Here is a 24,157-nt window from a genome sequence, read left to right on the forward strand (position 1 = left end):
AATTAAACAACTGATAAAGTGATTTAACATAATTGATGAAATATTTTAAAAATTTAATAATTACATGCACAAAAATAATACAAATACATGAGACACATATAAAAATATATTAAAAAAAGCACTGATTAAAAAAAAAAGCAAACAAGATTCAACATTTTTGTTTTAATTGCCCTTGTAGGCAAAAAGTAATTGAAATAGCCTGCAAAAAGGACAGCCATGAAGATGGTACTGACAGTTGAGAAACTTTGAACCCATTTCTATCTTGTTACCTGACACCACCTCTACATGTGCACAGTGTGCACACAAGAAGAAAAAAAAAAACGGAAGCATTTTTTTCAAGTATTTGCAAAGCGTCGTCAAACGCTGTCAACACATGCCTGTGCTCATCATGCGCACTTCTCGCTTAGGCATGTTGAATGCAGACGAGCACATTCTTCGGACGGTTGGCTTGCACACACAAAAAAAGTTGCTGCCTCAACTGAGATTACTGCAACATAGGTGCACATTATGACATAATTTGCATAATAAGGTCCACTTTAACTGAAATTCAAGCATTCAAGGCAACGCCAGTGGAAACTTGCACGTGTGTATTTTTTGCATTTTCGCCACTACTGTTTATTCACAAGCTGTGCTACACATTTCATTTATCACTTTCAAAGCCACTTCCTGTTACGGCACATGGCTGTGTGCAAAGACACATAAACGATTTTTTCAAGCGGCCTATCAAATACACCATTCTCGAACAAGCCCTTTCTTTCCAAAGGAGAAGTCTCATGATTAAAACTGTCTTGCAATTTCTGTCTTCCCTCTTTTGCACACAGGGACGTGCTCGTTGTCTCACTTCCTCCTGTCTTTCTGTCAGGCACATTCAGTGCTATTGTTTCTTGCTCAAGCTCAAGCTTGAAACACTTGCTCTCGTCCTAACATGCACTGTGCATACTATATGTGCATGGAGACATTCGGCAGGGTTTGGTTGCCGCTTTCACAGCCGGAGAGCTACTGTGCGCACCAGGCCGTGCACCCCCCCCCTGCTGAGAGCTTGCATGCACATGTCACTTTGAATCACACTACACTACATTGCCGCCAGGACACATCTGCCTAATTCATACTTGGATTGCAAAAAAGCCTTCAAAAGCAACTCAAAGAAGCTGAGCTTGTTTGCCACACTCACCACTCGCAGCTATGTGTTTCACAATGTTGCGAAATAATTTAGTCTCATATTTTAGCTTGACATGCTGCAGTTTGTTTTGAGCTGAAGTTAGTTAGCTGCAAGAGTGTAGAATGTGTGGCTACTTTAACTATAAGTTCATGTTTACTTGTGATGTTTAAATACGGAGGAGCCATGCAAGAGTAGTTGCTAGCATGACTGCCCAACGGCTTGGAAGTTTAGCGTTTGAATCTTAGCTCCAGCCTTTCATGCTTAATCAATCGATGCTTACGAAACTGAGATCCACTTATGGTGTCCCATGGGATGCAGGTTCCACTGTCAAAAATGGTTTTGCTCAGTGAATCATTTCTGCGCTAACTAGATCATGTGTGGCCCTGCTGAGACGGTTGAGTTCAGCTTGAGTTTGTTCCGCTTTTACCATATAGGCGGTCTGTTTTTTGCCACTTTCCGTGAGCTTCCTTTTTTTTTTTTTTGTACCAGCAAGCTTCACTTAACAGCTGCTTGTCAAACTAAATGTTCAATTGCACTTTGTACTTGAAATAAATACAATTAGGTCCAGTAGATTTTGGACTGTGACAGAGTTGTTGTAATTTTTCCTTTATATGTATACAGTATATGAATAATTTAAAGTGGAATAACCTGAAATGGAAATACTCTGCAGGATATGCCTCTTTGTAATTTCTAAAATGTAAACGCCATTTTTGGTGAGAAAATTCACCACTTCAATTTGAAAGTCTACACTTGAATCTGTTATATGTCCAACCAACTAATTAAACATATAGCGGAAATCATCCTCATTTTTTTTTGGTTCAAATCGGAAAAATAGTTTAAAAAACAACTTTGTAAGTCTGTTTGCGGTGTTTTGTGAAAAAAAAAAATATATATTATATACGACAAGGCATGATATAGTCAATTCTTTTTTTTTTTTACATAATTCCGATTTGGGAGCCTGAAAACATTTGACAAAAACAATAATACTGTGTTTGCTTGAAGATTCATGGGAACAAAGATCATTTCAACAATGGCATCTGTTCAAACCTGATTTTTTTAGATTTTGCCTGAGTCTCACATAAGGACCCTTAGGGCAGTGATTGTCAGTCAGGGTGTTATTATGTTTCTGTTTCTTTCTTTCTATGCCAGCAAAGTATAGTGAACCGCAGAATAATTAAATATATTTCTTTCAAGGGCAACACGTAAATAATAATAATAATAATATTCCCTTTATTAGTCCCACAATGGGGAAATTCGAGATTCGAACCCAGGCCTCCTGGGGAGACTGGGTCCTGAACGCGGCACCTTAGACCACTCGGCCATCCTAAAGTAAACCTGTGTAAGAAACTTTTGCCATTCATACAACAGAAGTGTAGTGTAAGTCATGGCTCAGGTCTAGATCATCATTATTTCAGTAATTTGTTCTGGTGGCCTGCCGCGACATTTTTCTCATTTAAAATGTGTGGCTTGGCTCCATAAAGGTTGTGAAACACTGTCTTGGGGTATACTCACACTAGGCCCTCCTTGCTTTGCATGAGCCTGCTTGACACTGAAGGTTCTCTGATGTGTAATCAAGTTGGGTACACTTTCCCTCCTCTGGCATCAGCCGAGAAGAGGTGCGGGCATGGCCCAGCACGATCAGGTATGTACACGGACATGTGCAAGCACAGCGCAGGTATGCCAGAGAACTACTATAACGCCCGCCAGTGATTTATGATAACGGGCACCGTGTATAATGTCAATAAATACAATGACTCTAAACAATCCACAGTTTTCTGCACAATTTGTCACACCGTGACACAAAAATAAATGTGTAATGAATAATGCAATCGCAGCTGTCACATATTCCACATGATAACCGTCACACAGCACAGTAGAAATGAAGAAAAAAACTTGAAATAATACCAAATTATAAATGTGATGGCTCCTCTTGAAAATTATTCCTGATAACAGCCATCTTGGACCTTAAAACAAAACCATAAACAGAAGAACTACAAAGAATATGCATCGTAAAAAGAACTTGTCCTTTGGACACGCTGTCATGAGTACGTGCGTTTGTAAATACTCCACTTGCCTGGTATTCATAATAATCACCACCTTGCGCAATAGATAATCCACAGTGTCAGTGAAGTTGTAATAATGCCTCAAGTAAATGCCTCTATTTAACTTGACATCCAAAGTGGAGGGAGGCCTCTGGAAAAAGTTCTTGAGTTTCCATTTGTATTGTATACAAAACCAATTTTTTGCTGGACGCCCTCAGAATTGAGTTGGTTTCCATTTACTTTACAGAAAAGCCACTTCTAAGCTGTTTAGAGACTTTTTTTTTTTTTACAAGTTGATATGATTCAGGCTATCGGAATGTCCCGTCCCTCCACAGTCTCTTCCTCCCTTACTTAGTGCGTTCTTATGTTTCACATAACAAGCCAGAAAGCCCTTTGGCCGTTCGCCTTGCTATGCGCTTCGTAACTACAAAAGCCACCAAGGCAAGAAGCAAAGTTTATTGTCCATTACTTTAAACAGCCTGTCGATAGGAACAAGCTGGTTGCGCAATTTCTCTTGTGTCTGTCTTTAATTGAGGTAAAACCTTTAGGAAAGCTCTTGTTCATATCAAACTCAGTACCAAGTTAATTATTTGAAGCGCTGTAGCGATTCGTCTAAGGAAACCTTTAATTAAACCTGACGTAAAGCGCAAGGAATGTTTCGCTCACACAAAGCCGTTGTAGTGACGAGATTGGAGAGCGCCCACAACTTTTGTGTCCGCCAATCGCACAATAGCGGCACCGATTTTTTTTTCCCACCATGAGTATGATAATGAAGACAAAGAGGAATTGTTCTTTTCTTGGTGCAGTGCTAAAGACCAATAGGATGCAATAGTTTTGGATTGTAATAACACATTCGTAATACGCTACAATTGTGATTTAAGCGTTCATGTAAAAAAAGTAATAGCAGTGACATAACTGCTGTAGCTCTGTAGATCAGTAAACTCCTACTGTCTCTAATCATTTGTTAAATTATTCCTCTGAATGTATGTAATGGGATGGAATTTAAATATTTTTCTTTCTTTCCAATATGTATTTTGTTACAGAACATTGACGTACGTGTGAAATTAATCCGTATAAATAACCTTGTCTTGCATTCCTTATGGTGCTGTTTTTTGGAGTCGTTTCCTGAGTGGGTGTTTGTCTGACTTCCTGTTCCTGTTCCTTTCAGCCCCAAGCTTGCCACTCAAACAGTTTTGTTATCTACTCTCTGTTGTTGCGTCTGCTTGGTAGTTCATAGTTTACGCCAGTTGTGTAGTTGAACAGGTGATTTCTTTCTTTTTTTTTAAGAACATTGCTGTTTATATCAGGCAGTAAGAGAGAGAGAGAGAGGACTGTTGTCTTGCCTCAGTAGCTGGTTTCTCCCCTTAGGCACATCCCCCAAAACATGCCTGAACTGGAATAACATTCTTTAGCTGTGCCGCCCCTTCCCCCAAACCTGCCAACCAAGAGGGGGGGGGAGGTTTCTTGCAATCAACTGACCCACAAACCACAAAACCACTCTGACAACTTTTATTCCTATCTAGTAGGGTTGAATTATTGATTATTTTCCCCACAATTTTTTCTGGATTGTCCAAAAGCTGACAGAATGACAGTGATACAGCTTAGATACCAACATGGAGAGTCAAGAACATAGATGCTCTCTGAGGGCAAGCGTAAGCGCAATATATTAATATCACAATGTACCACAGTGTGTCAAAGCGTACTGCATTGGAGAGAGTGTGATTGGTTGTCATTGTGTGCCATGTGATTGGCTGGCAAACAATTCAGGGTGTACCCTGCCTTCTGCCTGATGATTGCTGAGATAGCATGCTCCTGACCCTTGTTAGGTGAGGCGGCTCAGATTATGGATGGATGGAGGGTTCAATGCTATGCAGAGGAGGGCCTCGAACAATTTTATAGACAAAATACTATAGTCATGGCGGAGAATTGGACGGGCGGAGGCGCATAATGTTTTCTACTTCCCGGAGACGGGCGTAACAGAAAATAATTGACAATGCAGTGAGCTTTGAATGTACATAATACATTTTTGTGATTTTTTTTGTCATTTTTATTTCAGTTACTAAACAAGAATGTCCTTCAGTATCAATACATAGTTAACTTCTACTAATTTGCGATTCACCATTCGAACAGCTATTTGCTAAAACTCCTCTATTCACGCCCATGTATGGATTTTTGTTCTCTTTATGGAACCATTCCAGTGTAGAAGAAGCTAATTTCGGCCACCTGTCGATAGTCAACGGAATGGAAGAAATCTGTACAGGCCAGACAGGCAGGCGCGGCGCCTTATGGAGTTGACGCAGATGAAAGGATGGTGAATTTCTACTGCAGAAAAAGGGTCTGGTTCTCAACTGGCTGTGGTGGGAGTTCCAAGATCACATGTAACAACTCGGTGCTATTAAAACACCTGGAATGTGAATTGAGATCTTTTTTTTTCAAAATTCAAGTTTGAAAGCAATTGATGAAAACAGGAAATTTTTTCAGTTGCATGTACAGGGTAGGAATGGTGACTTTTAGCTAAAAATACAAAACACCAGCCATATCATTGCAATTCCAAAACTGCAGTCCTCGCAGGAACAAGGAGGAATGTAAATTCGTGTTGCTCTCACAGCAGAGCCCATTTTGAAGGCACAGCTTATAAGGGGCTCGTTTAGTTACATAATGATCTGATGCATGCACATAATGCAGCTGCCATCACTTAGTCACAACAAATTTCTCCACCCCTTAACAGTTGTGTTAGCTTCAAAGCATTGCCTATTAAAATGTCTACTTTCATACCATTGTCTTGTTTCAAATCTACCAAAATTCCATTCAGGCACCCCATTTAAGTAAACATTTCAACCAATCAAATCAAGACAGAACTGACACTTTATACATTTTTATTTTCATATTTAACAAACATTTATTCCCAATTTACATTAAAAAAAAACTGGTTTCTGTGGGGGCATTTCCAGGCATTGCAGAGTGAGTTTGCCCATTATGGTGTGGTTCTACTCTTCCTACACCAGGAGATGCCACCACAGAAAAAGAGGACTGTGGACCCGTGTCAACAAGCCATTCTTCACTGTGCCAATAAGGTGATACAGCCAAGTGATGGGATGGGCGTTTGGCCAGTTATTGCAGGTGGAGTTCAGCCAAAGGGCTCGTGGAATGTACAGCACATATTGGGTTGGTCATCACACCGACTTCTCCTGCTCGATGGCTGCAAGAGAAACATTTGCTCAACATTTATGCTAAACTTTTTTTTTTTGTAAGAAGATGCACATACTTTCTTTGGTTGGCAGTGTGTTCTTCTCTTGGGTCTCGGTCTTCTTCAGCTTTGTCTTGTCAAAGGTTGTGACTTCGTCGACACTGGGTTTGTCACTCATGGTGGCGCAGACTAAATATAAAAAATAGTTTCAGTTGCGTTGTTGAACCACAGAATAACGCGGGGTGGGGGGGGGGTTGCATTTGGGGCAGATGGTGAAAAACTAAGGAATCAAAGCATGTGACTGGAGAAAGACGCTGAGTTTTAACGCGTAGATGCAGAACCAACGCCCTTTGTTCGAGCGACATAAAAGCACGCTCCCGAAGCCCCCAAACTACACGCAGAACTCAAAACACGTTTAAATCTCATCTACATCACCAATATCGACCTCGAGCAAGCTGAATATTTGATCAAAGTAATCTTTCTAAAACGCATTACGCATGTAGAATGGACAGAACGGATGGTGCACCGACATTCAAAATCAGCAATGAAGAAAAAAAAAAAAAGAATTGCATAAAGTGACCTGTCTACGCTTTAAAAAAAGAAACAAAAAAATACAAAGTAATTAAAAGACAAATAAACAAGGCGTGAACTTACCAGCTGTAGCGCGATGCAACACGTCAAGTCAGGCTGGGAAAAGTGGCGTATACTTCCGCTAGTACCCGCTAAATACGATGAAGTATGCAAATTATCATGACGTCACGCCACGGGCCGTCTTTTTTAATGGCACGTTGATGTTATTATTTAGTTATTTTTTTTATTCTGGATTTAACACTCTCTGTTCCCTAATGCTCACAGTGAACCGTTTTTGGTATTTTTTAACTATTGTTTTTTTAATTTTAGAAGCAGCTGTCCTTATTTCATAAAATAATTTTTATCTATCAGATTTGGGTTTCTCTCCTCCTCTCACCGGAATTTCATTAATGTCTGTGTTTACTCAGGTTTCAAGAAATGAAGTGTTTTTGTTTCACAGTCAAATATTCCCAAGTTGAACGGCGTTTTATTTTCCCCAACATTCTCGCTGTGGAAAACGCTACAGCAGTGACCCTGTGTGGCCGAATGGAATAATGTCTTTTAAGACCTGAGAGATGTGCTCTTTAACCTCCTCCATGTCACGAGAGAACTTCAGTTGGCATTTTGCGCTTTATAAATAGAATTGGATTGAAATGAACTGAAAAAAGTTGTCCGTTCACATCATCTATCTATCTATCCATCCATCCATCCAGCCTGTCTACCTACCTGCCCATCTGATCATTTTATTTTATTTTTTTTTAAGTTCTACTTAAGTAGACATCAAGTAAAGGGCACTGGTTTGACATTCAGATATTTCCATTTTATTGTGTGGCTATAATTCTGGTTTTAAAGGATCATACTAAATAAAACAAGAAGAAAAAGAAGCAGAACTAGCTGAATATTATCATGATCATTGCAAGATATCAACAATGTCTTGACAAAACTGCACAAGTCACAGAACAAAATGAAATGGGAAAAAATGGTGCATAGGAGGGACTGCATCACCTATTGGTGAAGTACGTGGAGTAGGTCTTGTTGTACATAACCTGATTGTCCACCCTAATGACATTCCGTAGGTTTAGCCAAAACCAAGGCTCAGCGGCTGGCGTTTTGGGCCACTCCACCACGCTTTTACCACACAATCTCTTGCGGAGCCACATGAAGTAGGAATGCTGCAGCACGGGCTCCAGCATCAGCAGCACGATCACATCCTCATTTTCGTCCAGCAGCCGTTGATGGGCCAGGTACATGGCCAGCCGGAAGACCCCAGTCTTGACGTAGCCCTTGGTGAGTACAAACATTGTTTTGCGGCTCTGGCGGATGCTCTGAAAGAGGTTATCCATCAGTGGCACTCCAGGAAGCCAGTCCCTCTGCTCCAGACACAGAGGAAGATTCTTTTCACCTTCTTCTTCCAGCTTCACCCTTAGGTTTCTCATCACCCACTCAGAGACTTGCGGATCTTTGGTGTCATAAGTCACAAAAACATCATAAACATTGTGGCCCGATTTCAAGGTGTGGTAACCCATCCATTTTGCTTTCACATAAAGTAAAATGTAGGAAGCATCCCAGTAAAATAAGTGAGCAATCGTCACCACAAGCATAAAACCAACAATGAAGGAACTCGATATCAACCAGAGCCAAAAAGCGTGACTGCCATTCACACATTGTTTGATGTCAAAGTAAATGAGTGCATGACCATTCTGATTTTCTGGTGCTTCACATTTCAGACTAGTAGTCAGTCGGGGGATGTGCACACCACTGTTCCCAATCCATAGAATGAAGTCTAACATGTGACAGGTGCACTGAAAGGGGTTATCCCCCAGGATCAACTCTTGTAATGGAGATTCAGGGCTCAATTGGAAGGTTGACTGATTAATGAGGGTCAGTTTGTTGTGGCTAAGGGAAAGAGTCCTGAGGCTTTTGGCGCCTCTCAGAAAGCCATCATCTAAGTGGAAAATGTTATTGTGACTCAGGTCCAGGTAGAGCAACTGGATGGGAGTATTGCCGTCGAAACCTGTTACATCAGATATGGCATTGAAGCTCAGGTCCAAATTCTGAAGATGAACGAAATGGTTTAGCTTGTCCCATCTGAAACTTATTAGGGAATTGTGACTTATACGTAACATCGTCAGTTTTTGTGGTAGAAACTCATAAACGTTGTCGGGAAGTGTGGTGATGTGATTATCCGATATATCTAATATGGTTAAATTTGTTAGACTTCTGAAAAGTGAAATATATGAGGACTCTCCTTTCCATAGATACCCAAGATTGTTGCTTCGAAACTGTAATTCTGACAATGATTTGCTGTACATATTTTTTCTTGTCAATGTCGAAATAGAGTTATGACTCAAATTCAACACTCTCAGGACAGGCAGGTTTTGTAGAAAGTTTAGATTATGTGTTATGCCGTAGGATTTAAAGTAGTGAGAATTGTAACTTATGTCCAGTACTTCTAAGTTCTTCAGCTCGCTGAAGGCATTGTCGTAGGCCAGATCGATCTTGTTAAATGCCAAGTCTAGATACGTGAGCGTCGTGATTGAGGAGAACTCGGTGCCGTTAAGCGCTGCAGAGAATCCGTTCCCCGAGAGGTTAAGACATGTAATGTTGTTGTAGCCTTCAAACTGCTGCGGGGAGATGTAGAACAGATTATTTGCGCTGAGGCTCAGCACTCGCCCAGAATCGTAGCACTCCTGTTTGATAAAGTCATATGTTATCTCAAAAATGTTCGACTGGCCCATGGTGAATGTTGAAACTGGATGGTCTCCCTCTCCTGAATGCGTCACACTTCTCAACTTAGTTGGATATAAACGGTTTTCTCCAAGGTATATAATCTTCAGGTTTGGGAATTTGCTAAATATGCTGGACTCAGACCGAATGATGAAGTTGGTCCCCAAGTTCAGTGTAGACAGGTTTTTCAGATCATACAGAGATTCAAGTGTGCCCGTTCCAATTTCCTGGAATACTAAACCTGCCAAATGCAAAATTCGGAGTGACACTAGATGTGAGAAATACTTGGAAAGATGTATTCTTTGAGGATAGAACCTCAATAAAAAATTAAAGGAAATATCAAGTTTTTCAAGCTTGGGAAGGTATTTAAGGAACATAGCCTCCCCGGTGATTACTTTATGTAATAAGTTAAAGGAGATTAACAGCTCTTTAAGTTGGTTTAGATTCTTGAACCAGGAAGGGTTCATGGTGGTCAGAGAGTTTCCTGCCAGGCTCAAAGTGTGGAGCTGTACGAGATCGTCAAAGGCGTCCGCGTGAATGACAAGCGACTCGTTTTTACAGGAAACACAGGGATAGGGAGCACTTTGACATCTTGGACAATTCCCTTGCAAGTTGAGAAGTTCTAATTGATTCATGCCTTGGAAATCATACTTTGATATGTATTCGATTTGATTGGATTCCAGTTGTAGCGTCTGCAATGATAAGGGCAGTCCTTTGGGTACTTCGGTTAGGTTGTTGAAGGACAGCTCCAAATCCCGCAGTTTGGTCATTGCCGCAAAACTGCCTGCCGCAATGTTCATATTTGTCCTACAGGGGTTCCAGTAGTAGCAATTATTGGATAGCAATAGTTGTGTGACATTTGTCAGTCCGATAAGGCGGCTGTTATCCAAAGACGATATGTTGTTGTTGTTAAGCGTGAGGACATTCAAACCGAGAGGGAGTGTGACAGGCACTGCCGTCAGGCAATTGCCATTCAGCCCCAGCACACGCAGGTTGGTCAAGTTTCTGAACGTATTGTCATCAATCTTCACTGGTTTCCTCCTGTTTGCCTGGTTCAGGATGATGTGAGTAAGATTTGTCAGGCTGGAAAAGGCCGTATATTTAATATGTTCGATTTGATTTTCTGATAAGTTCAGCATTGTTGCGTTACTTGTTATCCCATATGGTATTTTTTGCAGTCCACGCCCTTTGCAGTCAAATATGACCTCTGAGACATTCCAGCGCTTGACATCACAAGGGAACTGGGGTAACATCCATTCAGGTTTATTCGCAACAGACGGAAAACAAGACCAGAGTAGCAGCAAGTGCATCCAAAATGTGGCAGTCTGTAAATGAAAAAGAAAGATAATTAAAAAAATTGCTTGAACTTGCTGACCATTACGCTTCGCCAGGGGAATATCTGTTTGAATAGTACCAAATATGTCCAGCAGATGGCAGCTATGTTAGCCAATTTGTTTTGTCTTCAGTGATAATTAATGAGGGCTCGTCACAGTTCTATGAAAAAAGAAAAGTAAAGTTTAAAAAAAAAATTTCTATGACTACATACTACATTTGACCCTCCATTTGATTATACATATAATAGACAGTAAGTATGGACAAAAAATACATAAGTATACACAGCTGTTGTTCAACTTAAGAAGTGGATTTGATGAAAAAAAATGTAAAAAAAAAAAAAAAAAAAATTGGATACAAAAAAAATGGAAACAGATGCATACAGATTTTCTGCTAAATCTAAAAAAACACGTCCAATTAGCAAGAAGCAAAACTGATTTTATTTGCGTTGGTGCCGCAACATAAAACAATGTGATGACTCAGATCTGACCCCCGGGCCTTGAGTTTGACAACTATGGGGTAAGTTGTTTCAGGGATTCTAGTGCCTAAATAACTATTACATCTTCTGAGTAACTTTAGGTGCAGTTCATAAATTCTCAGCACACGAACAGATGCAAGCCAATGTTTATTACATAAATGTCTTAAGCTTGATCGATGAACAAAGGTAGTCACAAACATTTCTGTCTGTGTTATTGCTTGGAGGAGACATGTAATACTTGAAAATGTATATTGACAAGTTTGGGGCACTCACCATTGCAGATGCTTCACTGATTCCTTTGAATTCTCAAATGTTTTGTTGGGCAACGAAGGCTGGAATCACTTGTTTTAAAAAAAATGCTCAAACCTATTTCTGTATTTATTGTATTCTTTCAATAAACCCCCCTAATCAAACAAAGGTGGCAAGCCTCCGACGGGTTCATACATTGAGTTGTAGTACAGAAATAGAAATAGAATTGCAGAAGTGCATTAGAGCATTACTTCCTTGTTTCATGAACTGTTGAAAAAAAATGAGAAGTGTTTTATGCCTGAAAAGAAGCGTTCATGATAAAACAATATTTTATTTGAATTGTAATGATAGAACGTTCACGGTACACTTAACAATCATTGCAGATATGTAGAAATCTTTACTGGTCTAATTTGCACTGTTTGTGGCTTCCAGGGACTTTGGTTAAAACACAACTCGGGCTGGACTACAAGTATGAATGAGCAAGAAGGTCTGTCGGCTACTTGAGAACGATGCATTTACATAATAGCCTTTTAAACGCAACCAATAAAAGGTCTTGACAGTGCAACATCCAAGGTGGACCACAATCAATTCAATGAAGCTGATTGAATCACAAGAGTAGGCGATAGTTGTAAAAGTGAATTCATTTGTCACATGCTCAAACTGTCAGCATCATAAATATAACATTTATTGAATGAAGCGGAGAAGTTTAAGTACTGTAACATTTGGACATTCGGCGTAGTAAAGAAAAAAAAATGAAACAAAAGGAAAAAAAAGTGAAGTTGAAGTTATCACCCTTTAACAGACACGTAATGGAGAATGTGGCAGGAGTTGTTTGTAGAGCGATACTGATCTTTTTTACAATGTCTCCTTAAAGAGGTTGTTGTATTGCTTGTGGCTTTCGGTGGCCAAAACGCTTCTCACGCTGAACCAGAAGTATGGCTGAGCTTGAGGGTTTGTTGGCCACTCAAGAATGGAGCGCTTGTACAGCCTTTTCCGCAGTCTGAGGTACTTGGAATTACAAGGCACTTTCTCCAAGAGGATCAGGACGATCACGTCGTTTTTCTCATCCATTAACCTTTGCTGGGCCATGTAGAAAGCAGTCTTGAAGTTACCGCTTTTGATGTATTTATTGGTCAGAACGAATACGGTCCTTTTGCTCTTCTGGATGCTCTGCGAGAGGTTGTCAATAAGCGGGTAGCCAGGAATCCAGTCTCTCTCCTCCAGACACAAAGTCAAGCGGCGATCTCCTCGTTCCTCCAGATGGACACACATTTCCTTTGTAAGCCACTCAAACACAGCAGGATCGTCTTTGTCATACAGCACAAAGGCATCAAAGAGAGAATTCTGGGAGTATAAGCGGCCATAGCCCTTGAGCTTGGCCTGGCAGAAATGGTAGATGTACCAGACATCCCACAGGAAGAGATGACTGGAGATGCACAGGATGAGGAAACTCAGGACGAGGGAAGCGCTGAGCATATAGAGAATGATTGACAAGTCATTGTGTTGACAGGCCAGCAGGTCCACCGAGATCACCGCCTTGCCTCGTTGTGTCTCTGGGGTGGCGCAGGTCACTTGTGTTGCCAGTTTGGGGATGGGCACCTTGGTGCTGTTGAGCCACATGACGAAAGAAGTGACATTGCATGAGCACACAAAATCATTGTTGTGCAAAAGTAGCATTTCCATCCGATTGACGACATCTTCTGGAAGGCTAGATTGCTCAATGTGTTGTATGTGATTAAAACTAACATCCAAATATGTGAAGTTATGGGCGTCCTTGAGAAAATTCGGGGAGAGGGTCAAGATTTTGTTTTTTTGCAAAATGAGTTTCTGGAGAGATCTGGTGCAGTTTGAGAGCATGCGTGGAACTGTCGATAAACTGTTCCCAGTGAGATCCAAGACTTGCAACGATCGTAGAAGCTGTAGTTTTTCCCATGGAAAATATTTCAATCTGTTGTATTTTATGTAGAGCTCCAACAGCTTGTCTGGCAGACCGCTGAACACTTGATATGGGATAAAATTTAGATTGTTTCTGGAGATGTCAAGTATTGTCAGGTTTAACAGTTTCTTGAAATAATTGACAAATCTGGTGTCACCGTCCCTCCATAACATATCCAATCGGTTGTCTCTAAACTCAAGTCTCTTCAAAGATTCACTCTCCATCTCAGTGTTTGTCGACGTCGAAATCTTGTTGTGGTTCATGCGCAGCGTCGTTAGTTTTTTGAGGTGCTTTGTGAAGTTCAGCATATGAGTGAGGCCCTCAGATTCAAAATAATGGTTGTTGTAACTAATATCAAGGGTGACGAGATTTTTCAGCTCCTGAAAGGCAGAGGCATAGCTCAAGTCCAGACGATTGAATGTAAAGTCTAAATATTTTAGATGAGTCAGGTAGCTAAATTCCGAACCATTCAGACTTTGGCTCATTGCATTTCCCGACAGATTAAGGCACCGCAGCTCGGTCAGATTTAAAAACCCCGCTTGTAAAAAAAAAATGTTATTCCGGCTTATATCCAGTGTTTTTCCAAACTTAGTGCATTCTCTTTTGGCAAATGACTTAGCAACTGCAAATTCTTTATCTTTATGTTTGCAGCTACGTGCTTCTTCATCATATCGGAAGTACTGCATTTCTCGCAATTCCTTTATTTGGTAGTCCGCCAGCATGTGAGGCCGGCGCGACGCCCTCTCCTTTCCCCCGACGGCGTTTTGCTCTTCCGATGAGGCTGATATTTTGTTGTCTGATAGACTGACCATTTTATAATTTGGCAAGCCCATTAGGATACTAAGGTTTGTATTTTTAATAAAGTTTGTACCCAGGTCTACAACTTCCAAGTGGGGTAGAGGCTTTAATGAAGCAATGCCCTCGGGTGTCAGCTGCTGAAACACAAAGCCTTTTATACGAAGAATTTTAAGAGACTCGAGCTTGGAAAAATCTTTGCTTAAATTTAAAGTTTGGGGATATTGCTGTAGTTCATAGTTAAATGAAAGGTCCAATTCTTCCAGTTTGCTCAGAAAACGAGGGAAATGTGTACTTTCTATATGTCTTGCTAAATCGTTTGACGATAGATCAAGGAATCTCAGCTCTCTTGCACCGTCGAACCATTCGGGCATCACAAATTGCAAAGAGTTACTGTGCAGACGGAGAACCTTGAGTTTTGTCAACCATCTAAAAGCTGACTTGTCTATTTCAAGCGGGGACTGATTCGGGCATGGGGTGCATGGGAAAGGAACATTGTGACATCGAGGACAGTTTCCACTCATGTCAAGAATCTCCAAGTTCGTTAGGTTTATGAAATCATTTTCTGTGACCCTCTCTATTTTATTGTTGTATAGATATAACATCTTCAGACTTGTAGGTAGTTGATGTGGAATAAAAGATAAGTTGTTTGACTTCAAAGACAACAAAGTCAAATTGTGAAGCTGTGAAAAAGTACCATCTTGGATTTGATAGGAAAAATTGCATGGATTTCGATAGTAGCAGTTTTGACCAAGATAAAGCATCTCAACACTTGTGATTGTGGAGAAATTTGCAGGAAAAATTTGATAGATTTGATTGACTTCTAGGCTCAACACGAGTAGATCGGAAGGCAGTCCTTTAGGTATGCTGTTCAGTTGATTTCCATCTAAATAGAGTACTCGTAGTTTCCGTAGGCTGGTGAACGCATTTTCCTCGATCAGCAAACTCTTGGTGCACATGCGATCTTTGGATCCGATTTTAATGGGCACGCAGTTACACCTCATGTCAAGCTCAGTCAGGTTCTCCAAGCTGCCAAAGGACGTCGAGGTCAAGTTGGGTATATGGTTGATGGTGAGCGTCAGATTGGTGGTGTCTCGTGGAATTCCTTGTGGGATCTCTTTGAGGTCTCTGGCGCTGCAGTCCACCAGCACCACAGTCCCGTTCTTGAACTCACTTACTTCGCATGGCAGAGTTTTGGGGTATATAGTGTTAGATGCCCGTTTGGAAGTACAGCAGATCAGTCCTAGAAGTGCCACGCCCATCCGTATGGAAGTCACCTTGAAAAGCACCAAAGTGGGAAAATGTAAATAAAATAAAATATTATAATACAAATATTACAAATAATCTGTGCATTTGTTTTGGGGTGAGTGGCATGACAGTTAACAATGAGTGTAATTTGTTTATCTCCGGTTGTATTATTGTATTATGTCACTTCTGGTATGGTACAGTTCTCCTCAGCAATACATTGACATTTGGTAACAGGGCAACATATTCTACACATTGACCTACAGCTGCCCAGCAAGACCATCAGGGTCATCCACTCTCTACATCCACGCCCAGAAAAAAAAAATCCTCAATATCTCGACTTGCAATAGTGCCGGGTGACAGGGGTGCTACTGAAATGTTTTTAACACCATAACAATTATAATTCGTTCAATGAAGTTATTCCTAAAATGATTCAGAGGGAATGGCGCACACATATGTAGTGAGGCGTAGCGCGTCTAACAAATGCACAAACACGCTGAATTAGTCCATCGCCTCGGCACATAGACGACACAGTCTACTTTCTGTTCCCAAATTGTCGGATGACACCGGTGTGAGGCAACCCCCTGCGCCAAAAATGCCAAAGTGTGGGCAACACGACCCCAAAGACACTAAACTAGACTCGGGCTGGCATGAAAATGAAGTTACGTCCGTTTTTACAGAGCGCTTAAATATGTATCTCTCTGACAGCAAAAAATCACAACTAAACAAAATTACCTTTTGCTTGTTGAGAAATCAGTCCTTACACCAATCTGCCTGACCTGCCACTAATTCTAAATCCCAAATTTCCAATGCAAAAGTCAGAATAAACGCGACTTACCAGATGAAAGAACATGATTTCACAAGAGATGTCAAAGCAATAGTCAGTGAGAGATGAAAGTACCAGGTGCCTGAAGAGCGAGTGTTTACACAGTATCACTTCCCTATGATCACACGCACATGAGAACAGAATAGAATTTCTCTTGTCATATTTAGCATGATTTAATTGACAGAACTTCCTTACATCATGGGGACCTCTGAGAGTATATTTGGACGAGAAGAATTCAGTTTTTGAAAAGCTTCACAAATTGACAATGTTGACAGGGAATTCCAAATTCTGTCCAATTACATGCAAAGTACTACTCATGGGTTGAGAGTTCGTAAAAAATTAATTCAGAAGCGTAGTTGGTTGCATGCATTAAGATAAACAATGGAGACTGAGAATCTTGTTAGTTTTTTCAAAAACAATAAGTCTTGCCAATTCATTGCCTGATAAATTAAAGATTAATATTCAAGTAGCAACGCTGGTTACAATGTCTAGCTCTGTTAACTCTTACAAGTGTTAAAATGTTTTCTGCTTAAAAAGCAGTAGACATATAACTAACTAGCCGTGTTAGCTTAACAGGCTAACTTTTCTAGCACAAGTAAAAGTAACTTGGCCTCATTGTGGTATCCAAAAAATTGTGTTTTGAAAAAAGGACATTGTTTAGGATACCTTTGAAGGATTCCTATCACTATGTGGTTGACTGCTACATGCAAAAATATAAAAGCCAACCAAATGCGTAGTTAAATTCAACGAAGCACCATCTCAGAAGTGTATTAGATTCTCATTTTTTCCCCATTTTTGAGCGCACAATGGTAAAATATTGAAAAAATACCTCCACCAGGTCAGCCTCTTATAATAGCACCACCCCTCCATTTCCCCCCCACCCAGACACGTTAACATTATGCAATGTGCTTGTCTGCTCTGACACTTAACGCTGAACACTCAAACTGAAGTAGCCCACCATCATCACTAATTCAAAAGGCATCACCAGCACTCAACCCAGCGTAAATGGTAAAAGCATGAATTATTTTCACATAGTTATGAAATTACACATGCAGCATGTGAGTAATGCAAATTGGTCAATAAAATCACCATTCTCTCAGATTGTGTGCGTCTGATTTGACGCCTCGGAGACAAGAATGCATTCGAAATTTGCATGTGCAAATATAGTAATCAATGGAAAAAAATGCAATTTGGTCATACAGATAAGTAAACATTGGAGCCTTGTTTGAGGTATTTTGAAGTTTTAATGATGTTGACCAAAACATGACAAGGAAGTGTACACAGTGTCCATTTAATCACTCAGCAAATGAAAAAGTGCATTTTTTTTTTATGAAATCGCTTCCTGTGCAATGATTTGTCTGCAGCTGTACATATTATTCCCCCACCATATTAGATATTTTTACTTTTTACAAAACAACATACTATGAGAAGTCTTTGATACAACCAATATATAATTTAAATATTTCTTATAATATAATATTAAATACTTGGGTGGACGTCTGTATGCATCATATTAGAAGGCTTAAATCTTTATTTTTTTTTCAATTCTGTGATTCAAATATTTCTACATTGTTTAATAAAATATAGTGTACACAAGGCATTTTTTTTCTCTCACAGCAGTTCACATGGGTGGTTACACCCATGTTTCTTTAGTTATGGCTTCAAAATCAAATAATTGGGATACGTTATTTGTTGCACAGTGTTGTCATTAAGCGGATTAGTGTGTCTATGATGGCAGACATGTTGGCAGAGTGATGCGTCAGTGCCTTCACACATGGGTCTTCGGGGGAGCTGACCAAAGACGCCTCGGCAGCTTTCAGCAGACACACGTAGTTGATGAGCACCTCGTCCACCTTAGCGAGCAACTGGCGCCGCGCTGTGTCGCTGCGCAGGCCTTCCTCAAGGGACATGCAGGCCTGCGTGAGGCAGCAGAGTGTGTGGAAGCTGTGCGTCAGCGTGAGCAGCAACTCCTCTGGGCTGCCGTATTCTGCGGCCATCTGAGCGCAGGCGCTGCTCAGCACTTTAGCCTGCGTGATGAGCAGTTGAGAGAAGGTCTCCGTGTCAGCGTCGCCAGCCTCCATGTTCTTACCTTTCGACGCAGGGCCGGAACGTAGCAAGCTAATCATCTCTACGGCGTCCGTGCGTGCAAGTGCAAACCCCGTACGAAGGCTGTAGGTTTTTCCCTTCATTGAATTGACATGAGCCAATCTCTCCTCCAGGCTCATTTCGGCCCTGGTACTCTGCTCAGCTTTATTTTCCGCTTTCTTATCGCCCGTCGAGACGACAGAGAACCTGAGCTGGGAGGTCTGCCTGTCATCATGCTCAGTGTTCTTCTGTCTCCAGATGAAGCAGCAGCTGACCGGCCTACGACATCGCAATGCGCCTGCATCCAACCGCGCTGTTGCTAACTGCGGCAGCCGTCCACATGCTGAATTTAAGGTGACCGAACCATGTGACAAGCTTTTGGTGACAGTTTTGGCATACAGTATGCGCTGAGCTTTCGAGCGATGTTGCGACTCTAATTTCTGACCAGCGCTTTTCCCTGTGAACGTAGCTTTGGTCCTCTCTAACATTGCCTCAAAACTCCTGGAAACTGGCATCATCGTGCTCCAGCTTCTCCTGTGCATTGGAACCCGGCGTGGCTTCCTGAGGCTGCTTTTGAGAAGGTCGCAAGAGGATCCGCTAGAGGGGGAAGGCAAGGTATGTGGGTTGGACTCAGGTCGGGCCCATTTTAGCCCACCGGGCTCTGTGCAGCTTTCTAATAACGATGGTGACATGACTGTGGTGGTGTTTCTGGTCTCATGACAGAGCACTAAAGATGTCTCTTCTCCAAGCGTCCTCTGCTGTGCGCAGGCTACACTAGGGGGAGGAGGAAAACAGAGAACCGTTAAGCATTCACCTGACACCAAATGACAATTTCCATTTTTGTGTCGTCTTTTTCCCACGTCACATACACGGCCAACTACATAATCTGAAAGAAGTTTCAGTTTGCGTGCCAATGCCATTCAGGAACATCAGCGAATCCAATTTCTGTTTCCTCACGTCAAGCATGGCGCACTTTGGGTGCGCTCCGTCCCGCCCTGATTTTGACGCAAATGAAGGATTCATGGAGTATTGGCCGGGAAAACACAACACTCCATCCCACAATGGCGCACAAAGGGGCAAACGCTCCATTAAACCCTATTCTACCGAAGAAATAAAAATAGATCTAAAATAGAGACCAAAGAATGTATTGGTTCATGAAGATCATTGCAAACCAAGGACCCCCTGTAATTTTCTAAATACCTTTTGAAAATATTTGTTTTCAGGTTCCAAAAATTGTTGTTTTGTAATTTATTTAAGATTTTGGTGAAATATATCAGGTTTTTTTATAGTGTTGGAAGTGAGTGTCATGATATCACTTAGTTTTACCTGTGGTTTCTTTTATCTTTGATAATCTGTGACCACTGTCCCGGCCGCTTCCAAACCCAGAGTCTGCACTGGCTGTGGCCTGGGTCTTCCTTAGTTGCGTGGCTTCCTTATTTTGTCCTGGAGAAGCATAGGCCTTTTCCTCAGCACAAGTTACATAACTCAACCCCTTCAGCGAGGACTCGGACAGTACATGCGTGTTGTCCGTGACACAAAGGGGCGAGTCCATTGGAGTGACACAGCTGCTGCTACCCGTGCTACATCCGGCATCTATAGAGGAACATTGTGAACTTTGGAGAGAATGAGCCCCCTCACTCTGCAAAGATGACATGCGCTTGCTCAAGTGGTATTCGTATAGCCTTGTGACATCTTGCTCCGATGACGTAGTCTTGATTTGCTGCTCACCATCCCGCGAAGTATCAACGCCCTCCGGTCCTTTGGAGGGAGAGCGGAGTTGGGCATTTAACGGTTGGCTTCTTTCATCTGAGTCCTGTTTCCCTCCCTTCACTGTCAACCTGTCTGTGTGGGAGGCTTGTGACTCATTCACATATTCTGGAGAGAGAGCCTCGTCCATTTTGTTTCCTGGCGCTCTGTGCAGCAATTTTTGATGGCGGTCTTTGAGGGCAGTTCGCCCCAGATCAAGCTGATTGACATAATAGGAATCTCTCACTGTGAAGGTGTTATACTTCCCAACAAGATGCAGCGGCTCTTCTTTAGCTTGCTCTTGCGAAGTCACGTGGGATCTTTCCGAAGGGTCACAGGTGTCACCTTGCTTTCCTCTGTGCCTGCTCATAAGTGAGTCAATGTGTATCTTAGTGAAGTATTCACTGACTGATTTTATTTCCATTGTCTCTGGCTCCATCTCACCACCGTCAGAGTGGAAAAGCTGGGAGGAGGCTGTGGCCGCGGATTTCAGGTCCTCACCCTGATGTTCCTGCGCAGTCCCGGCAGCACCTTCACCAAGTCGCTCTGTCTTTTCTTCATTCGTGGCGTGATGACCGTCCATCACAGCTACATGCATCCTCAAGTGGTGGTCTGAGTGTCTTTGGGCTGTGGTCAGTTCTGAACTTTCCGTCATCTCGGACGAGTTTGTCTCATTGCCGGAATCTGATGACTCTGGACTAAACGCTCGTGATATTTCTACACCTGTATGCCACAGAAAGACAAAAATACCATGAGCACAATCCTTGGAGGCATCTCGGAAATGATCATGTCATAGAATGAGTGAAAGGGAAAGATGGTAGTTGAGCGAGTATGAGAGAATGCATGACTAACCTATTTTTGATAACACAAAAAAATACTACTTTTTATAACAAAGTTCTTTATTTTTATAAAGCAATTAGTGCCAATTAGTCAAAACTACTAAGGCACAAGCTGGCCACAAAGGCTTTTTTTTAATAATGTTTTGTTTTGGTTTCAGTGCCCCTTTGCTGACAATTTCCTTTGAATAATGAATCTGTGAAATACCTTATTCAAGGCACGTCGCTGAAAAGTGTTCAATTGCGATTATTTTGCTACGGCAGGAAGAAACATCTTATGTTCAGCTGTAAAATACAAAGCAAACAACTCTTGACATTCAAACATTTTGGTAATGAAAATGAATGTCTATGCACAAATGAATGAAGAAGCTCACACAAATGGAAATATAGAACAAAATGGGCTTTATTGGAAAAAAAATGAACAGCAACAAATGAAAAGTGAATGGCTGGGATATTTGTGATGTTAATGAATGAACGTTACAATAGTAAAAGGGGAACCTGTGCTGTTCTCAGACGGCGCTGGTTCCTCAGATGCAGCAAGGGCCTCGAGTGCCTGCAAGGTGGACACAACAGCTTCGTCAAGAGGCTCCCCCTGGTTCTGAGCTCTGCGGGCGGGCACCGAATCTATGAGCGACACCGGGATATCATTGCAGCCCCCCTGAGCCTGACTCCCAACCTCCTGCTGCTCCTCCTCATCGGAGCTGTCCCTGAAGCCAGGAGGAGGAGCAGCAATGGCCAGATTGAGAGAGTGCAGCAGCACGTCATTATCCTCCTCGTCGTTACCCTCCGGTGGTGGAGGGAGGGAGGTCAAGTCAATGATGTCATCGCTGGACCCTGAGAGGGAGAGCAATGTAGGCTTGTCAATGTCACTCATCACCATGTCCTCTTCGCAGCTGATGTCATCCTCGTCTTCTGCGTCATCCGTTGTTTCTGCATAGCAGATATCATGCAGCAGCGGCTCCTCAAACATTTTGGTGGAATACTGATACCCATCGCCCTCTTCTAGGGCATCCATCATCTTGTAGTCCTCCTCAAGACGCCTGTACATTGGGCTGTGATTGTCTATGATCTCGGAACTGTCATCCATCAGTCTCTGGTAGCCCAGATTTTGGGGGTTTACGGTGTCTAAGGGAGGATCTCCAAAAATGAAAGACACCTTTGCACTCCTACAGGGTTCTTGGCCTTTGGTTCTCGGGACATTAAGGTATGTTTGGGTGGACGGTACCCTGCAGAACTCCGCCCTTTCAACCATATGTATTGTATGCTGAGCCTGGTGGAGCTCAGCCATGTAGGAGGGTTGGCCTTCACATCTGCCGCGGTCGAGGTATTCACACTCCTGGTCTGAGAAATCCTGGCTGCACCTCTGGTTGTTTCTGTCTTCATATCCCTTTTGGGGTGTGCTGTATGTATACTCGATGGCCTGGTAGCTCTGCTTGATCTTTGCGGCATGGCCTGCATAGAGGAGACCAAATCAAAGTCGATCTATGGAATGGAGCAAGATGTCCTTTGATAGCTGTTGTGGACATACTTATATCCGTAGAGTCTGTGTTCTTGGCCATATTGAAGATGGAACGCCGAGAATCCACCAGTAATCTGTAGTATCCGGCAGTCAGGCAGGCCAAATTCATCGCATCAACAGACTCCATTAAGAGCGTGATGGGCTGAGAAAGAGGCAGAAAAGTCAACTAAACTATCGTAAATAGATCATTTGGTCAATGATGTAAACTGAGATGTGCTGGAATGAACCCGATAGAAACGATTCCAACCTTAACATCCAGAACATGTAGCTCCACTCGAACTTTGTTTTCATCTTCCGCGTACATCTCGATGCGATTGACGTGGCTGAAATCAGCCAGAAGTGCCACCAAGTTGGTTTTGGTGTTAATCACATGGCTGATGCCATATTTGGGCCCAACCAGCAAGGTCACTTCGGTGTGCTTTTCGCCTTGCTGTGAAAAGAATCAGCACATCTATCACTTCCTCACACACAGTACACATGACTGCTGTCTGACATCAATTGTGGTTTCACTTACAATAAGTGTAGACTTAAACACCCGACCTCCATAGAGCCTCAAGTCACTGAGATACTTCAGATAATGGACCTTAGCCTGCAAGGCAGTCAGCTGCAATGTGCAACGTTAGATATAGTCACAAATGATTCATTTGAGACATTCTCACCAATTTATCGTGTATCTTAGTCACAGGAAAATGTTTTGTTCCACAACCATATCAAAGGTGTTATGAAACACCCGCAGGTGGAGGGAGATGGGGATGAAAGACATAACATAAATATGAGACTTTTGCCTTTACCTTTTTACCAGGTGGAACCAAATTCTGGTTGGTTTTGAGGATGTGAGTGAGCGCTTTTTTGATGTTTTTCTCTTTCATGCTGGACAGCACTGCGGGAGGCAGGAACAAGGCCAACCCCCACTCCTTCCTGTGCATGTACAATTTATAAACGTTACATAAGGTCAATCAATTGGGAGGGAAGAACAGTTCAGTTTTTTTTTAATCAGTGTTCCAGTATATGACCCTCGATTGTCACTATCTGGGTTATTAACTCATCAGCAGCTCGGTTGGTTGATGTCGTCAATTGTACACTAGCAACAACAAAGACAGCTAGATGTGGTCGGCGGCCTTCGAGCATTTTATTAATACAGTACTGCTTTAAATATGCACCATGTCACATATTGTGAAATCATTTCTACTTACTCAATATACTTGAGGGACACTTTCTGGGACTGCTTGGTATTGATGGTTAGGATGTACATTTGCAAGGCGGCCAGACGGAGGGCAGTGTCATATTTCAGCTCTGACCCAAATCGCTCCAGTACCACATCATTACAGCTCTTGAAACGGAACAGAGAGAGAGAGAGGACGAGAGGTTACATTACAGACTGGCTGAATGATTGCGAGTACACAAGTCACAACTACAATACGCATT

General features: G+C 42.0%; 4 protein-coding genes across 8 annotated transcripts in view; all 4 read right to left on the minus strand.

Moving 5' to 3' along the window:
- Positions 1-6,060: 6,060 nt before the first annotated feature.
- tmsb4x (thymosin beta 4 X-linked) lies at positions 6,061-7,164 on the minus strand. The gene is made up of 3 exons (XM_088314350.1): positions 7,043-7,164; positions 6,467-6,577; positions 6,061-6,400 (listed from the first exon to the last, which is right to left on the minus strand). Exons 2-3 carry the CDS (start codon positions 6,564-6,566, stop codon positions 6,375-6,377), a joined length of 126 nt encoding a protein of 41 aa, XP_088170476.1. The 5' UTR covers positions 6,567-6,577; positions 7,043-7,164; the 3' UTR covers positions 6,061-6,374.
- A 633-nt stretch (positions 7,165-7,797) lies between these two features.
- On the minus strand, positions 7,798-11,918 carry tlr8a (toll-like receptor 8a). 2 transcript variants are annotated; one of them, XM_088314347.1, is made up of 3 exons: positions 11,769-11,810; positions 11,100-11,179; positions 7,798-11,010 (listed from the first exon to the last, which is right to left on the minus strand). In XM_088314347.1, exon 3 carries the CDS (start codon positions 10,993-10,995, stop codon positions 7,960-7,962), a length of 3,036 nt encoding a protein of 1,011 aa, XP_088170473.1. In that variant the 5' UTR covers positions 10,996-11,010; positions 11,100-11,179; positions 11,769-11,810; the 3' UTR covers positions 7,798-7,959. The 2 variants fall into 2 exon arrangements, with proteins under 2 accessions (XP_088170473.1, XP_088170471.1); XM_088314345.1 differs by lacking the exon at positions 11,100-11,179 and having other exon boundaries at positions 11,769-11,918.
- A 661-nt stretch (positions 11,919-12,579) lies between these two features.
- On the minus strand, positions 12,580-17,384 carry tlr7 (toll-like receptor 7). The gene is made up of 2 exons (XM_088314344.1): positions 16,559-17,384; positions 12,580-15,752 (listed from the first exon to the last, which is right to left on the minus strand). The coding sequence occupies exons 1-2, from the start codon at positions 16,571-16,573 to the stop codon at positions 12,600-12,602; spliced, it is 3,168 nt and encodes a 1,055-aa protein (XP_088170470.1). The 5' UTR covers positions 16,574-17,384; the 3' UTR covers positions 12,580-12,599.
- A 368-nt stretch (positions 17,385-17,752) lies between these two features.
- frmpd4 (FERM and PDZ domain containing 4) overlaps positions 17,753-24,157 on the minus strand; it is a 38,259-nt gene continuing 31,854 nt past the window's right edge. For all 4 annotated transcript variants that reach the window (XM_088315284.1, XM_088315285.1, XM_088315287.1 and 1 more), the window contains 8 exons: positions 23,926-24,062; positions 23,524-23,650; positions 23,247-23,336; positions 22,980-23,162; positions 22,742-22,874; positions 21,712-22,665; positions 19,958-21,100; positions 17,753-19,400 (listed from right to left, as the gene is read on the minus strand). In XM_088315284.1, the coding sequence (XP_088171410.1) occupies positions 18,232-19,400; positions 19,958-21,100; positions 21,712-22,665; positions 22,742-22,874; positions 22,980-23,162; positions 23,247-23,336; positions 23,524-23,650; positions 23,926-24,062 (3,936 nt within the window). In that variant the 3' untranslated portion in view covers positions 17,753-18,231. The remainder of the gene's footprint in view (positions 19,401-19,957; positions 21,101-21,711; positions 22,666-22,741; positions 22,875-22,979; positions 23,163-23,246; positions 23,337-23,523; positions 23,651-23,925; positions 24,063-24,157) is intronic.

Source organism: Idiotropiscis lumnitzeri, chromosome 14 (assembly GCF_059441095.1).
Source record: "Idiotropiscis lumnitzeri isolate Australia: NSW breed Sydney's pygmy pipehorse chromosome 14, RoL_Ilum_1.0, whole genome shotgun sequence".
In the NCBI taxonomy this organism is placed as follows: domain Eukaryota; kingdom Metazoa; phylum Chordata; class Actinopteri; order Syngnathiformes; family Syngnathidae; genus Idiotropiscis; species Idiotropiscis lumnitzeri.

Coding starts and splice junctions, on each gene's coding strand:
- tmsb4x (XM_088314350.1), bottom strand. CDS start 6,566: ATGAGTGACAAACCCAGTGTCGACGAAGTCACAACCTTTGACAAGACA. Junction 6,401..6,466: donor CACACTGCCAACCAAAGAAA/GTATGTGCATCT, acceptor TTTCTCTTGCAG/CCATCGAGCAGGAGAAGTCG.